The 18,789-nt window shown below is 39.9% G+C and overlaps 1 protein-coding gene across 2 annotated transcripts in view; it reads left to right on the top strand.

Annotated features, from left to right (window-relative positions):
* Nucleotides 1-18,789, top strand: part of LOC136863243 (putative fatty acyl-CoA reductase CG5065) — a 249,057-nt gene that overhangs the window by 178,408 nt on the left and 51,860 nt on the right. Inside the window, exon 7 of one of the 2 annotated variants that reach the window (XM_067139630.2) lies at nt 2,856-3,101. The exons of the other annotated variant lie outside the window; for it this stretch is intronic. Coding sequence (XP_066995731.2) covers nt 2,856-3,101 — 246 coding nt within the window. The remainder of the gene's footprint in view (nt 1-2,855; nt 3,102-18,789) is intronic. 2 annotated transcript variants of the gene reach the window in all.

The raw sequence follows: 18,789 nt of genomic DNA, 5'->3' as shown, positions 1-18,789 counted from the left end.
ACAACATGAATAATGGCTTTGGTAGTGGCTTTACGCAAACCGCATGGTCTACTCGACTGGTCGGTTTAGTTCCTTCTATATACTACGTCTTTTGAATTTCCCCGGGGGATCTTAACTTCGGACCGTGGGGTGACGACCACGGCGCACTTAACTGAGTCTACGATTTCATCCACTTCTTAAAAATATAATCACTACTACCGAATACAAGCTTACAACTGGATAACCCCTAACAGCACAGCTACTCTTTCGGTATTATTATTGGACCATGGGTTGACGACCAACCTGGGTTGACGACCACGGCGCCCTTAGCTGAGTCCACGATTTGATTCTACTTCTTAAAACAGTAATCACTACCAGCGAATACATGCTTACAACTGGGTGACTCCTAACAGCACAGCTACTCTCTCAGTATTATTGTTATTATTGGACCGTGGGTTAACGACCACGGTGCCCTTAGCTGATTCCACTTCTTGAAACAATGACCACTACTACAGAATACAAGCTTATAACTGGATGACCCCTAACAGCACAGCTACTCTCTCGGTATTATTATTGGACCGTGGGTTGACGACCACGGCGCCCTTAGTTGAGTCCACGATTTGATTCCACTTATTAAAACAGTAATCACTACCACCAAATACATGCTCACAACCGGATAACCCTAACACGCAGCTACTCTCTATTATTATTATTATTATTATTATTATTATTATTATTATTATTAGATAGGTCTTATGACAACGATAGGGACATCAATTGCAAGTGCACAAGTTAGTGCAATGTAGTCTTGATCATCCTTGACAGAGTCCAGAGTCCACAGTCGAGCTTATCAAAAAGTATGCACGTGTCAGCAAAATACGCATCCTGTCTGCTGCACTGCGGCTTCTCTCTACACACTTTGAAATTACAGTATATTTGTGTCTTAATAATATTAGTGTTATATTTGTTTAGTCTAGATTGTCCTTTGTCGCTATACACCAGGCAACATCCGTGAGGATTTGATGCGCTGACTACACGTTACCTTCTATATACTATGTTTTTCAATTCCCCCCAAGGGAGATCTTAACTTCGGTCCGTGGGTTGACGACCACGGTGTCCTTAGCTGAGTCTACGATTTAACCACACAGCCTACTCGACTAGTCGGTTTTAGTTTCCTTCCATATAGTACGTAAGTGCGATAAGCCTTGGCAGCCGACACAATTCCTGTCCTTGCTGCATGTTAGAGGCTTCACTTTCCCTTCCCTGACCCGGTTATTAACAGGAAAACAGGTTGTAGGTTTTTCATTTCCTAAACAGTCAGCATACTGTCCCTCGTATTTTAATCAGAAAAACTCAACTTGAATAGTCAGATAACGTCGAGGTAACGGAATTTTGCCTCGCAGGAGTTTTTCAGCGTGTTAATAAATTTACATTTACAAGGCTGTTGTATTTGAGCACCTTTTGAATAAGCCAGGATTGAATCTGGCAAGTTGTAGTCAGATAACGTCGAGGTAAGGGAATTTTTTCTCTCAGGAGTTCTTTAACGTGATAGAAAATTTACCGTTACAAGGTTGTTGTATTTGAACACCTTTCGAATAAGCCACGGTTGAATCTATCAAGTTGTGGTCAGATAACGTCGAGGTAATGGAATTTTGTCTCGCAGGAGTTCTTTAACGTGTTAGTAAATCTACCGTTACAAGGGTGTTATATTTATGCACCATCAAATACCATTAGAATGAGTCAAGATCAAATCTGTTAAGGTCAGAAAGCCAGCGCTTTGAGTAGTCCTCAACCAGGAGATAGTGATTTCGAATCCCGCTGTCGCTAGCCCTGAAGCGACCGCTGCTCATAGGGGTACTTATTATTATTATTATTATTATTATTATTATTATTATTATTATTATTATTATTATTATTATTTTCCGAGATGTCACTGTATGGAATCGGTACTGTAAGTAAGTTAAAGTGTGGTGTACTTGTTTGCATGCCATAAGATTACGTCGTCATGGTTATGCATGTTTAGACTTGTTCGTTAATGTTTCCGTAGGGGATCTTAACTTCCGAACGTAGGTTGGCGACTACGGTGCCCTTAGCTGAGTCCATTATTTGATTCCACTTCATAAAACAATAATTACTACCACCGAATAACGCTTACAACTGGCGGACCCCTAACAGCACAGCTAAAATCTCGGTATTATTATTATTATTATTATTATTATTATTATTATTATTATTATTATTATTATTATTATTATTATTATTATTATTATTATTATTATTATACCTGCCTCTACGGATTGCCCTCTAACCGCACGGCCTATTCGACTGGTCGGTTTAGTTCCTTCATATACTACATCTTTTTAATTTTGCTCGTAGTAGAGGGGCACAGCAAGATGAATTTTTTCCGATACTCTGTAACAGGATTGATTAACAACATGTTTTATCTTGTACAGGAGGGGAGGCCACGCGTCGGATGGCGAAAGTGTAGTTAGTGTAGTTAGGCTTCCTCCAAAAAATAGTAGAGGGTAGGGTATCTGTCCGTAAAACTGTTAGGAGTAGGAGAAGGAGGAGCGATTGAGCTGACATCCGTGACGTTACGCTGCTGGATACAGAAATGTAAGGAGGAGGAGGACGGGTTGTGCTGTCCTGCATGACGTCACGCTGTCGGATAGAGAAATTGTAAGGAGGAGGAGAAAGAGGAGGAGGAGGAGGGAATAAGCTGTCCTGCGTAACGTTACGTTGTCGAGAAGGGCAGCTAGCCTTAAACTAGGTTCCTTAGGCCCCTACTCGACGATGGTGTCGAGAAGGGCACCTTGCCATAAAACTTGGGTTCTTGGGAACACTTTTGGTAATACTGTCGTTCTTTCCTTTTTCAGGTCCGAACTCGATGAAATACCAGTTTACAACGTGTCTGCCGGCCAAGTCATTCAGCTATCCTGGGGTGACGTAGTGGAACGTGGCCGTAAGATAGTGTACGAAAACCCTTTTGAATTAGCAGTTTGGTATCCAGACGGCAATATACATACTAACCGGCTTATACACAAACTATGTGTTATTTTTCTACACATCGTTCCAGCTTATATCCTCGACTTCCTGCTTCTTCTAGCACGTCAGAAGAGATTGTAAGTTAATATTATTAACAGTGTCTTTGATCCTGTGAAAATATGTAGCTTTATTTAATTCAAATCAGCAGTGAGGCAGCAGTCCGTCTTCCCTACCACCCTTGTATTCTTAATTATATACGCCTACAGCCTCCAACATCATTTGTTATATCATATTGGATCATTAGTTACAAACAATATTCAAGTTACAGATGAATGACAGAATATTTTATAATTCATATCTGCAATATTCCTAGCTCAGGCTTATATCTTGTCTAAGTAGATTATATCTTTAAAAAAGGTGTCCGTCCTGTGGTATTTTTGTACTACATACCAATCCCAAACCTGGAAGTTAAAGATGAAATACTCGATTGTCCATCGTTTAGTATTCAGAGTGTTAAGAAAATATTTGCCCAAAAAGCTCGAATGATAGTAGGGACCTAAAGAAATGACGTAAGGAGTATCGCTCTGTTCTACGACACTCTCCATGGCATATACGCATAAACTACGAGGGTACTGTACTTCCTTGCAAATCATTTCATTAATCACAACAAATGTTCGAAATATTTTCTTCCTACCTCGGTACTGGAACCGCACGTATGTTATGCGCGACTTCATTATCGCGCGAGCGAGACGTTCGCGAACTCAAACTCCCGGAGACGTAGCGATGTATAATATATTCCGGGTCTAGTTCGGTGGCGAAATAGTATGTCTAAGAGATTCAAATATCACTGCAAAGTGCCCATAGCTACTTATACGACAAGGATAGGATAGTTTTCTTGGAGCAGAGAGGAGGTTAGTCAGTCTTCTTCTCGTGCTTGAGTAACTCACATGGTAAATCTGCTATTACTTCGCAAGGCTTGCTTAGTCCGCAACGTCTGATTAGTATGCGCCGGGTCGGCTAATTTTGCTGAATGTGATCTGGAACTTCGAGAACTGTTATAATAGTGCAGTCACAAGTTGCGATGAGTGAACTTGGGTATTCGTGGTGACTGGCTATCACAAATACCCAGTAATATGATTTCGAAAGAGTAGGTGAGCTTTACCAGGTGTGCAAGTGTATATCTTACATTTTTTGTGACGTTTCAAGTGAGGAAGTACCGCGTTTGACCATCGCCATGACTAATCTGTCCGGGACAATATTGAGTAAAATATGAGAACATTCAGCCTGCACAGTGACCTATGTAAATGTTCAATCCTAATCGGTTAACGTGAGAATTTTCACATGGGCGTGCCTAATATTAGTTGAACGGAGAGACGCAATTTGTACTCTACCATCAGCGTTAATTGAAACGGTCATACCACTGTCTTATAGTGCTGGGAGTGAAGCGCCTGCTCTGAGTAATTGAATCGGTAGTAGCGATTACAGCGCCCCTCAAGGGATAACCGGAGAAATCCCAGTGGCTGCGAAGTACTCGGAGTAGCGAGTGACACCGAAGAAACTGGTGGACGTAAGGAGGGAAGGAGCAGTTAGTACCCAAGTGAGCCCTATCCGGTGTCCCCATTTTCGACTAAATGCCACGACTTCAATCAGTAGTTTGGTCGTTCTTAAAACGAAACGCAGGCAAGAAGTGGGCCAAATGTAAAGTGTGTGAGCGTTAATTTGCAGCAGAAGGAGGAACATCTCATTTGAAACGTGTTCACCCAAACAAGCTCAATTTGGACAAGAAAGAAAATATGCCCGTCTACCAATGGTTTTTGCATCGTGAAGTACGGTCGAACCTGGATATCCTGAAACAGGATCCCGTTAAGGACGTGATTGAAAAATGAGAAAGATAACATCTATCTACAATAGATATTTCCCCGAAGGCGAAAGGGTAGTCGTTCGTGACTACACGTCTCCCGATAAAAAAAAAGGATCATAGGTACAGTCCTAAGTAAGGATGGAGCGCTGAGCTACACGATATCTGTCAATGGCCAATTATGGCGAAGACATATCGACCAGATTAAATCATGCGGACCTTCAGTTCAGGAGACACCCATTACAGATTTCGTACACTTACCTTTACATCACCCAGAAAAAAGACCAACGATAATGACAACAATACCTCTAGCGGTGACACCAACAACCCTATCCTGACGACCACTTCAGCCGGTCCGGACTCTGCCTGCAGCCTGCACGGCGTAGGTCCAGCACCGGACCTAGCAATTCGGATTCGCAGCCAATCGCGACACCTGAAGGTGAGCAAGACCTGCAGCGCTCTACTGCGACTAGGAAGGAAGAGGAGAGATTGAATTTGTAAGTCACTTCCTTATCTCTCCCTCTTAACCCCGAAAGAGAAGGGTTGTTATATCTCTTTGGATTTGTATATCGATTTTATTTAGCACCATCCGATACGCAACACACGATGTACTTTTTTGTTAAACAATTGACCAAGGTAATAGGTTATAATCCAATACAGTACTCCTCATTACTTGTTTATAATATAACCAAATGCACAACAAAACCCACGATTCTTGACCGGGATTCAAATAGCATCCGCACTGATGAGAAACCAGATTGTTGTTTGTATTGCATGTCAGGGGTGTCAACTATGAATATCGGATAGTCTATTGTTATTGCAGGGCTTAGAAATGCATTACCATGAACGACATCACTTTAGACACCTCCTACAAACACGTGTTCTAGAACTCATGTTTATTAGACATTTTTCCTGTTTCGATGCATAGGCTACTATCACCACCTAACATATTGGATACTTTCATTTCAATACCCTGTAAATTTTCTGTAATATTTGGTTAAATCTCTGAGGGATTTTCTTTACGTCGCACCGACACAGATAGGTCTTATGGCGACGATGGGATAGGAAAGACCTAAGAGTGGGAAGGAATCGGCCGCGGCCTTAATTAAGGTACAGCCCCAACATTCGCCTGGTGTGAAAATGGGAAACCATGGAAAACCATCTTCAGGACTACCGACAATGGGAGTAGAACCCACTATCTCCCGAATGCAAGCTTGCAGCTGTACGCTCCTGAAGCGCACAGCCAACTTGCCCTATAGGGAAATGATAATTATTATTATTTATTTATTATTATTATTGTTCACATGTTAATCTCAAACGTAGGCCTATTAAACGTAGTGCACCTGCAGAATAGGTCTGATTATTTAATACATCTTCAATGTTCCTCAAACTGTAAAAGTGTGTCACCTACGTGCCTTCCGCCAATAAATTATATTAATACCATCCGCCTCTCAAAGTCAGTACTCGGGACATCAAATGTGCGTTGTAACACGATTGCGGTTGTACTCGGTGCCTCTAATTGAATGCCCGGGAACCTCTGGCTCCGTTCTGTTCCGTTCCTTCCCAGCACTAGTGCCTTATGAAGAAACTGTGTATATCAGATTTTACAATGTGCAGCTTTAGATATGTGATAGTGGTAAAATTAAGCCTATCTGAAGCATGTGTAGTTATGGAGATCCAAGAGGCAGAAATTGTCATCAGTAAATCTGAAAAGCTCCATTTTCTTAGAGTGCAACGATAAACATATATAATATATAAACATATATATATATTGTAACAGGAAATACCCGTACTCTGGGCTTGAAGAGCACGAGATGTTACGCAGGGCGTGTATGGCACATTAAATTCGAGTGGTACAGAGAGCGAAAGGATTTGCTTTAAATGAAGTTCTAAAAATGTTTCAAAACTGTTTGTTTTACTGTGAAAAGTCAAGTTCACTGCACCTCAGTACAGTAGAAGATGAAATGGGGGCGACCTTTCTCCGTCCTGTGGCTGGCGATGTCCCGCACTGCTCTGCTACTCCTCTCGTCCTCACCATGGATCAGCTCTTGACACCATGGAACCAGGTATCCTCCAACGAGGGAAGCTCTAGAAGTTCCAGAAATTCTTGAAGTTCTTGAAGATCTTGGAGGTCTAGGAGTTTGGTTCACCAAAGAATAGCGTGAACACACGTATTTAAGCCCTTGGACATATCGAACGTGTTAGTCTGAGGTGTAATTTCTGAACTGAAGGAAATAACTGCACTGACGCCATGTTGAATGTGAATGAAATCGACAACTTATGTTCCTTTAAGACAAATAAACTCTTCACTTGAGAAAATAGAGACTTTCACGCTACCGAATGTCAATGGAATCGAACCCCCTAATAAACTTGTCACTTGAGAAAATAAAGTAATTAACTTTCATGCAGCCGAATGTCAATCGAACCCGCAAGTAAAGTCCTAATTCACTGATCAATATCATAAGTTCGCTATTAGCAGAAATATTCCAGTTACTTTGAGGTATTTAACACTTGACAAAATACAAGTCTTAATGCACTGTTCAATATCGTAAGCTCGCTATTAGTCGAAATATTTCAATCACTTTGAGGTATTTAACACTGGAGAAAAATACTAGTGCTAATGCGCTGTTCCAGAGTCTAAGTTTGCCATCTGCAGAAATATTTCAATCACTTTGGGATATTAACTACCTGAGAAAATACAAGGTCTAATACACTGTTCCAGTTTCTAAGTTCGTAAGATTATTGAACTGTTTGAATCACTTCTAACCGTAACTTCGTTGACTGTAGACTACGATTCCGTACTGATACGTCGCGGCACAAACTTCCACCAGCCAACCGTCCTGGTTTGACTGTGGGACAAGACTGTGTCGTGTTGAATTTTCGCTCCTATTTTATAACAAAGTCACGGACATTGCAGCTGTTTCATTTCTTTCGATATTTTTTAAGGAAACTTGGTGGTATTGGAGACGTTAAAATGATGTATGCGGTGATGTTATTATTTTATTCGTATGCAACTTAGCCTTGGAGAGTCGAGGCTGGCTCCTACGTCATTTGCAACATGCTCGCTTCGCCAGCTGCTCAATTGGCGCACGTCACGAATTTTAAGTTTGAACTATTTAAACTTTAATGTTGGACCAGTGTTCCTGGTACATCTCCCCCATTTTCAGGGAAAAGACAGGTCTATAGGGATTTTCTTTTCTTCAATTCTCCTTCTTGAAGTATTTATTTAAATTCGCCGAATTGTAAATTTACTCTACGCAACCATCTAGCTTATCAACTTTGTAAGGTCCGTTGTCGAGTATTATGGCTACTTTGAATGGTCCTATGTAGAGAGGACAAAATATGGCATAGATGCGGATGTCAGGATGTGATGCAGCAGGTTTTCTGATTAAGACCAAGTCATCAACTTGAAGCTGTTGCCTAAAAGTGCGATTCCTCTGTCGCCTTTCCCTTATTCACGCACGTGTAGAAGCATTTCCTTAGCTATCATCACACGAGACCGGTGGGTATCTGTTGCACCTTGAGGTATTGGCAAAATCTGATCCCACGGTCTATCAGGTGTAACATCCTTATGCACCCTCATAGGGATGTCTTGGATGGATTCGTGAGTCATTCAGTTGACTATCTTCTGCATAATGGGGAGAACCTCGACCCATTTCGAATGCTGTGATCCGCAGTATAGTCTACAAAACCTCGCAATTTCACGTGTGACTCGTTCTGCGGGATTTGCTTCAAGGTGCCTTATCGAGTTCGTAATATGCTTGAATTAAAGCTCTTCTAAGCCCGCTTGGAATTCTACAGAAGTAAATTCCGTCCCATGTTAGGTCAATAAAAATTCCGGTGTGCCCATTTCCGGGATGACCGGGCGAGTTGGCCGTGCGCGTAGAGGCGCGCGGCTGTGAGCTTGCATCCGGGAGATAGTAGGTTCGAATCCCACTATCGGCAGCCCTGAAAATGGTTTTCCGTGGTTTCCCATTTTCACACCAGGCAAATGCTGGGGCTGTACCTTAATTAAGGCCACGGCCGCTTCCTTCCAACTCCTAGGCCTTTCCTATCCCATCGTCGCCATAAGACCTATCTGTGTCGGTGCGACGTAAAGCCAATAGCAAAAAAATTTTAAATGTTAATTTTTGCTACACTAGCGATACCTAGCCAGTTAGTCTGCAAGGTAGAATGAAATGCACACATGTAAACTCATAAAATAGATACAACAAGCAAGTAAGTTTCCTTTTGCACATATGCAATACTGTGCATTTAGGCGTTAAACAGTGTAATAGTTATACTTGACGTTCTGAATGTTGCTGCATGACCATTTAACATTCGTTCACTCTATTCAGTCTCCTCAAGGGTATATTAAAGTGTTCTTTTTTCTCTTGTAAATAATTGGAATTATTGGTAGTCTTCTAATTGAGATTAATATAATTATAGGATATCGTTGTACAGTTACTGGTTTCTTATAGAAAGTGGTACGTTTGCAGGTCATGTTATTTGTGAGTTATATTTTATTTCTTGCGAGTAATGCCATTTTAGTTAAGTGAGCTACTTCTTTTATTGTCTCATAACTCACGTAGTTCTGGTAATGTCTTGGGTAGGAACATAATAAATCACAGTCATGATTTATTATAATTTGGTTTAGGTCACTAAGTAATAATAAAAGTCACATCAATGTTTGAATTAATTACATTAATTATCGTTGGAATTTTGTATTTGAATAATTGATAGTTGATGGACAAATTGATATTACATTTTCCTTACGTAATATCAGATAAAGTTAATTCAGTGTTTGAATTTTTCATACTAGTGATGGTAAAACTTATCCATGTTATGACAGGTTGCTAATGTTAATCTCCGTCTGGGTTGATTATGTATAATAACTTTGTATAAGTAACGATCACATATCATAATTATCTACTGTAATGGCAGGGATATTATTTCTTGGAATAAGTTCATATTTTACTTCTTATTTTTATTCTCCTCTTTGTGCCAAACTTGTTCTACTTATTTCTTACACTCGATACCCCCGAAGTATGAGTCTCAAACGGATTCAGTACAAAGATTTGCTTTCGGTCCCACTAACTACTTTTACGGTTTTCGGAGGTAAAAAGGATTATTTGCACTAGTAGTGAATGACGAACCTGTACAAAAATATCTGGCATTCTGTGAATATCACCAGCTGTGACGGTGGTTCCTGCAACCGACTCTTGTTCATTTTCAACGGTCTTCGTATAAACAGTGCACTTCATGTGACCCACAAAGGAAAAATCAGGAGGATTCAAGCCTGTGAATCGCGATGGCCAGGCAACGGGTCCTCTACGACTTATCCACCAGTTCTGTAAAGTAATATTGAGGTACTGACACACAAGTAGAGAGTAGTGTGCAGGAGCCCCGTCGGCTTGAAAGCACATTCGCTGTCTTACAGCGAGAGGCACATAGAGTAAATAAAACTACCGATTTAAAATCAAGTCCACCAAATGAGCGCTGCAGAAAACTTTAAATGAGGTGCACACAAGTAGGACAGTCATTTGGCTCAATTGCTACGGTGGTTAGATTTCCTGAGTCCAAATTCGGGACCTATGAATGATCATGACACTTGGTTGATAATACACGCGTCTTTTCCCTGTCCTGCTAGGGTAGGCGTTGAAATAAAGGACGCTTGACTTCCATTATTGTAATTTGTGTATTTACTTCTCAACTGAATATTTAAAATAATAATCGGCTGTAATTTGAAGCAAAAGTATTAATTACAAAATATTAGTTTCATTAAAGTTTGTAGTATGTACAAAAAGTAAGAATATTATCCATAAGAAGTATGAACGAGAAATTATTCATTTATACGAAGACTAGTTTTATTAAATTTCTAGAAAGTAAAAATTAAAAGTAATTATCATAAGTGGTTTGCATCTGTATCATTCTTCTTCTTCTTCTTCTTCTTCTTCTTCTTCTTATTATTATTATTATTATTATTATTATTATTATTATTATTATTTTATCCGTTTAACGTACAGGGTTGGTTTTCTCTCCCGCTGAGGGAGGGATCCTATCTCCACCGTCTCAAGGGCGTGTCCTGGAGCGTGTGACATTTAGTCGGAGATAACACTGGGGAGGAGGACCAGTACACCGCCCTGGTGGCCTCACCAGCTATGCTGAAAAGGGGCCTTTTGGCGGATGGGAAGAATGGAAGGGATAAGCAAGGAAGACAGAAGGAAGGGGTCGTGGCCTTAAGTTACGTACCATCCCGGCATTTGCCTGGAGAAGAAGTGGGAAACCACGGAAAACCACTTAGAGGATGGCTGAGGTGAGGATCGAACCCGCTCTACTCAGTTGACCTCTCGAGACTGAGTGGACCCCGTTCCTCGTACCACTTTTCAAATTTCGTGGCAAAGCCGTGAATCGCACCCGGGCCTCCGAGGTTGGCAACTCATCACACTAATCACTACAGGACAGAGGGGAACATTTATTTATGTATTTATTTATTTATTTATTTATTTATTTATTTATTTATTTATTTACTAGCTGATGAACCCGTGCTTCGCTACGGGATTCTCAGAAAGACTGTGGTTTTTCTAACCGAGGTCAACATATGTCATTACAAAAACGTCAGTAGGGCATTTAAAAGCAATGCTATCATATACAATACTACATCAAATTAAAAACTGCACATTTTCTCACTTTTAACGAACAGTACTACGGAGGCGATCTAACAGTCCGAAGTTCCAGAGCTGGAATGACCGGGCCGCAGACAGCCGTGAACACTCCTCTACCATTATTCCGTTAAATGTGCACACTTCTCATTCCAATCAGTGCCTCAGAGTAGGGACTGAATAGCTCGAATGTTATGATGAACCATTGTGTTGCGTACCAGTCGTATCGGAAAATTTATGAAACAGAGGAATGGAATGCTAAAGAAGAAAGTTATCTAACTCCCCAGCTACTTCCCGCCAATGTTCAGGCAGGCTGTTACACTCTGTACGACCGGGAGAGTTGGCCGTGAGGTTAGGGGTGCGCAGCTGTGAGCTTGCATCCCGGAGACAGTGGATTCGAACCCCACTGTTGGCAGCCCTGAAAATGGTATTCCGTGTTTTCCCATTTTCACACCAGGCAAATGCTGGGGCTGTACCTTAATTAAGGCCAAGGCCACTTCCTTCAAACTCCTAGCCCATTCCTATCCCATCGTCACCATCGTTCGGTGCAACGTAAGGGAAATTAAAAAAATAATCGGTACGCAGCAGTAATCCTATCTATCGGAGATGAGTGGCAACAGAAGACACAAAACACAACAAACAATGGTCAATGTAATGTTATTGTTGATCAATTTTAGAAGCTTTCTGTGTTGTAGGCCTTCACATTTAGTTTTCTTTCGACTCTGTGATATCAGGGCGTCTTATAAAATTATAGTTCCTTATTCTCCATTTTCTCATGACTCGGCGTTGATAAGGACTTAGTAACAAAAATCCAAACTCATGAATATCTCTATGATAATAGCCGGTACCGTAACAATGTACAAGACATAAATGATCGTAAATTTAATACTATATCACTTTAGTTATGTAGTATTAGCGATACAACCACTAATAACATAAATATTTGAGGATTAAATTTTAGGCCTTCCTCTACACTACCATTTTTCTTAGCGTGAATACAATTATTTATAGCCTAAATTATAGTGACTTATTACCCGACTTTGCCAGCCGATTTTCATTAAGAAAACTAATAACATAAATATCTGAGAATTAAAATTTAGGCCTTCCCCTAAAATACCATCTCAATCAGCATGAATAAAATTATTTATGGCCTAGATTATAGCGACTTATTCCCCGACTTTGCATACCGATTTGTATTAAGATATGAACACTAATAACATAAATATTTAAGAAATAAATTTTAGGCCTTCCCCTAAAGTACCATTTCACTCGGCGTGAATAAAAGTATTTATGGTCTAGATTATAGCGACATATTTCCCTACTTTGGATACCGATTTTCATTAAGATACGACCACTAATAACATACATTTCTGAGAATTAAAATTTAAGCCCTCCCCTAAACTACCATTTCAATCAGCGTAAATACAATTATTTATGGCCTAGATTATAGTTACTTATTCACCGACTTTGCATACCGACTTTTATTTAGATACGACTACTACGACTACTAATAACATACATATATGAAAATTAAATTTTAGGCCTTCCCCTAAACTACCATTTCACTCAGCGTGAATAAAATTATTTATGGCCTAGATTGTAAAGACTTATTCCCCGACTTTGCATACCAGTTTTCATTAAATTCTCTTCAGCCGTTTTCTCGTGATGCGTGTACAGACAGACAGACAGACAGACAGACAGACAGACAGACAGACAGACAGACAGACAGACATTACCGGAAAATTAAAAAGTGCATTTCCTTGTTACTGTGGACACGACTGATACAGAAATGCCATCCTTTTTTAAATTCTGAGCAATGTACTGTACCAGTAAAAGTTCGGGGCGTAAGGCATGAGAAGGATCTCAGGTAGTGGAAGTTGGTTTTTTTTTTGGAGCCGGTACAGAGCAGGATAGACTCGCAGAGCGAATAATAGATGGTTATACCTTTTTCAAACAATTTATTAATAATGTTAATTGATTCACCACCCTGCAATGTTGATATAGGATTCAAATAATATGTCGAAATAAAAAGGGTTAACGTAAATCTTCTTGAGTGCAATTTGTGAAAATAAATAAATCTCACAGATCCTATAGTCTTTTGTGAAAAAACAAAGTGTCAGTTTTTCACCTAAAGTCTTTCTAAGTATTATGACATGACATGAACACATTTATAATTGAAAATAAGAATTTGAACTTCTGTTGAGAGTTTCTCAGTTTGTTAGCCTTGAAACATAGAACACTTGAAACTCCTAAAGTCTTTCTTCTGTGAAATAGATTTTGAAAATAGATTTATCATTAAAAGATGAATTTTGAGTAATGATGGAGAACTACGAAGTATCGTCACACGCAGCACTGGGTAAACCACTGTTCAAGATTGGTAAGAAAAAAAAGTCAGTCAGTTTGTGACTACTCACTTATTAAAGAAAATGTGGCTTACAAATACTGATGAGAATCTGGAACATTCCGCGGGTGCGGATGATGACTCGAACTTGAAGTTCCACGAAGAAACCACGTTGACGTTATAGATGAAATGATGTTGAAGGTAGGTGGATCTTGTAGAATTTTCTCAAGATTTCTGCTGCTCGTGGACATGATTTTAACACACGAAACATGCAAGTAGTATTGACAGATGCTATCGTTCACTGTTAAACACAGTCCAATTCGTATGTTAATTTTAGGACGTCAATTGAATGATCACAGTCCTTGTTGCAAAAAAAAAAACCACTATTTTAAATCGTCACTGAGAACGTCCAACACAGTGCAAATACGTAATATTTCTCATTACCGTCTCTGACCACAGTCTTTGAATCGTTATCCTGACAGATAACACTGATTCTCTAATGTTGATAGAACTATATTATTTTAGAAAAGGTTCTTAACTTTCACTAAGTTTATCACTGTAACACGTCATGTCCTAATATGGCACATAAATAAAGAGACACAGTCCAAGGATGTGCTATGTTAGAAAATAAATTCTAGAGTAGTTAGAGTTACTGTACACGACAGTTTCTGTTGGTAATTTAATATTGTATGAAATTAATTAAGTCCACACGTCATGTTCTAGTTTGTGAATGTCCAATATATAACTTCGAACTTCACTGATTTCGTACGTGTTATACTTCGAAATGTCTGTAAATTATATCGTAGTCGCGGCACAATAGACTACTTACGGTGCGACGTCCTTTTTCAAGTACGATGGCGATTTACTATCCCGTAATTTCGTCTCCGCGAAACACGACGGAAAGTACTGTCTTTGAGACTGCACGAACATACTATGCGAGGGCCAGTCTCCCCTCTCTCTTACTCATACACATACTACACTGCTAGACTGGACTGCTTGCAATGAACTGAACTCAACTCAACACCACCACCTGTTAACCTTGACCCAGTGGCATATATAGCTGGCGCTGGGAGGGGTAGTTTCTCTCGGCCATGTGACCGTGAGTGCGTAATTTCTGTTAGATTTTAAATCGTTATAACTCAGCAACCATGGGATGGATTAATTTGAAATTCACAGGGATTAATTTTTATGACGTCCGCTACAATTTAGCGTTTGTTCCATTAAAATTGGTACAGGCGTTGAAAACTTGCGAAAAGAAAGATATTTTCGAGAAATATCTCTCGGGGAGGTGAGCTTTGAACAATAGGTGACGTCACTTGACTCCGCCTAGCGCACTCGTGGAGTCTGGTACATACTGGAACATTCTTTTACTTAGATGTTCATACGTCGGACGGATCTTATATGCTGGAACAACATTTCTTTTGATAACTATGGACCAGGACCTAGGCTTTCCTGGTACAGTACAGACAAAACTCTTATTGTATACTAGCTGATGTACCCGTGCTTCGCTACGGGATTCTCAGAAAGACTGACTTGGTGGTTTTCCTAACTGAATTCAACATAGGTCATTACAAAAACGTCAGTAGGAATGTAGCGATTGAAAGCAATGTTATCATATAAAATATCCGATCAAATGAAAAACCGCACACTTTCTCACTTTTAACGAACAGTACTACGGTGCCGATCTAAGAGTCCTAAGTTCCAGAGCTGGAATAACCAGGTCGTAGACTGCCGTGAACACTCCTCTGTCATTATTCCGTTAAATATGCACACTACTCATTCCAGTCAGTGCCTCAGAGTAGGGATTGAATAGCTCGAATACTATGATGAACCAGTGTGTTACGTACCAGATATATCATAAAATGTATGAACCAGAGGAATGGCATGCTAGAGAAGAAAGTTATCTTACTCCCAGCTACTTCCCGCCAATATACAGGCAGGCTGTTACAGTCGGTACGACCAGGCGAGTTGCCTGTGTGGTTAGGGGCGCGCAGCTGTGAGCTTGCATCCGGGAGATAGTGGATTCGAACCCCACTGCCGGCAACCCTGAAGATGGTATCCCGTGGTTTCCCATTTTCACACCAGTCACACCAGGCTGTACCTTAAAGCCAAGGCCGCTGCCTTCACACCACTATTCATTTCCTATCCCATCGTCGCCATAAGACCTACCTGTGTCGGTGCGACGTCAAGCAAATTTAAAAAAAAATCTCGGTACGCTGCAGTAATCCTATCTATCGGGGATGAGAGGAAACAGAAGACAAAAAGCACATCACAACAAACAATGGTCAATGTAATGTTATTGTTGATAAAGTTTATGAACTTTCTATATTGCAGGCCTTCACATTAGTTTTCTTTCGACTCTGTGATATGAGGGCGTCTTACAAAATTATTTATATCGTAGACTGTAGTTCCTTATTCTCAGAATTTACATACCGATTTTCACTAAATTCTGTTTACCCATTTTCTCGTGACTCGGCGCTGATATGGACTTAGTAACAAAAAACCAAATTCATTAATATCTCTGATTATATGCGGTACGGTAACAATGTATAGGACATAAGTGATCGGAAATTTAATAACGTCTTACATAACTACTACTAACTTACGCCAGAACTAAGGTTATGTTAGTTATGTAGTATATATCGATACGACCACTAATAACATAAATAACTTATTTGAGAAATACATTTCAGGCCTTCCCCTAAACTACCATTTCACTCAACGTGCATAAAATAATTTGTAGCCTAGATTGCAGTGGTTCATCACCCGACATTACATACCGATTTTCATTAAATTCTCTTCAGCTGTTTTCTATTGATGTGTGTATATACAGACAGACAGACCGACCGACCGACCGACCGACCGACCGACCGACCGACCGACCGACCGACCGACCGACCGACCGACCGACCGACCGACCGACCGACCGACCGACCGACCGACCGACAGACAGACAGACAGACAGACAGACAGACAGACAGACAGACAGACAGACAGACAGACAGACAGACAGACAGACAGACAGACAGACAGACAGACAGACAGACAGACAGACAGACAGACAGACAGACAGACAGACAGACAGACAGACAGACAGACAGACAGACAGACAGACAGACAGACAGAGAGAATGACATTACAGAAAGGTAAAAAATGCATTTATTTTTTACTGTGGACATGACAGATACAGAAATGTCATTCATTTCAAATTCTCAGCAATGCACAGGCAAAACACTTATTTTATATATAGATTACATTTCAGGCCTTCCCCTAAACTACCATTTCACTCAGTGTAATAACATTATTGATAGCCTAGATTAAAGGGACCTATTTCCCGACTTTGCATACCAATTTTCGTGAAGATACGACCACTAATAAAATAAATATTTGACAATTACATTTTAGGACTTCCCCTAAACTACCATTTTTCTCAGCGTGCATAGCCTATAATTAGCGACTTATTTCCCATCCTTGTCAAGCGATTTTCATTAAGACACGACCACTAATAACATAAATATTTGAGAATTAAATTTCAGGCCTTCCCCTAAACTACCATTTCGCTCAGCGTGATTAAAATAATTTATAGCCTAGATTGTAGCAGTTCATCACCCGACTTTAAATTCCGATTTTCATTAAATTCTCTTCGGCAGTTTTCTTGTGATGCGTGTTCATACAGACAGACAGACAGACAGACAGACAGACAGACAGACAGACAGACAGACAGACAGACAGACAGACAGACAGACAGACAGACAGCCAGACAGACAGACAGACAGACAGACAGACAGACAGACAGAAATTACGGAAAAGAAAAAATGCATTTTGTTGTTACTGTGGACATGACCGGTACAGAAATACCATTCTTTTCAAATTTTGAGCAATGTACAGACAAAACTCTTATTTCATATATGTAGATTACATTTCATTCCTTTCCCTGAACTACCATTTCACTCAGTGTAATAACATTATTGATAGCCTAGATTAAAGGGACCTATTCCCTGACTTTGCATACCAATTTTCGAGAAGATACGACCGCTAATAAAATAAATATTTGACAATTAAATTTTAGGCCTTCCCGTAAACTACCATTTTTCTCAGCGTGTATAGCCTATATTGTAGCGACTTATTTCCCATCCTTGTCAAGCGATTTTCATTAAGACACGACCACTAATAACATAAATATTTCAGAATTACATTTCAGGCCTTCCCCTAAACTACCATTTCGCTCAGCGTGATTAAAATAATTTATAGCCTAGATTGTAGCGGTTCATCACCCGACTTTACATTCCGATTTTCATTAAATTTTCTTCAGCCGTTTTCTCGTGGTGCAGACAGACAGACAGACAGACAGAAATTACGGAAAAGTAAACAATGCATTTGCTTGTTACTGTGGACATGACTGATGCAGAAATACCATTCTTTTCAAATTTTGAGCAATGTACAGACAAAACTCTTATTTTATATATATAGATATACCGGTATAGATAGATGTATGAACCAAACGAATGGCATGCTAAAGAAGAAAGTTTTCTGACTCCCCGGCTATTTCCTGCCAATATTTAGTCAGGCTATTATACTCCGTACGCAGCAGTAATCCCATCTATCGGAATTGAGAGGCAGCATAAGAGACAAAGAACATCACAACAAACAATGGCCAATGTAATGTTATTGTTGATCAATGTTATGCCCTTTCGATATTGTAAGCCTTCACATTCAGTTTTCTTCCGACTCTGAAATACCACTCTTATCATAGTCGGTACGTTAAAACTGAATAAAACATAAATGATCGGAAATTGTATTCTCTGTAACCTTTGTTATGTAGTACTTTTCGATAGGAACAATAACATAGGTATTTAAAAATTACATTTTAGACGCCTTCCCCTAAACTACAGTTTCATCCAGGGTGAATAAAATTGTTTATAGCTTAGAATGTAGTTTCTTATTCCCCGACTCTATATGCCGATTTTCATTAAATTCTGTTAACC

Source organism: Anabrus simplex, chromosome 2, assembly GCF_040414725.1.
Source record: "Anabrus simplex isolate iqAnaSimp1 chromosome 2, ASM4041472v1, whole genome shotgun sequence".
NCBI classification, from domain to species: Eukaryota; Metazoa; Arthropoda; class Insecta; order Orthoptera; family Tettigoniidae; genus Anabrus; species Anabrus simplex.
The sequence above is the reverse complement of the archived record's forward strand: the minus strand, read 5'-3'. Positions and strand labels throughout refer to the sequence as shown.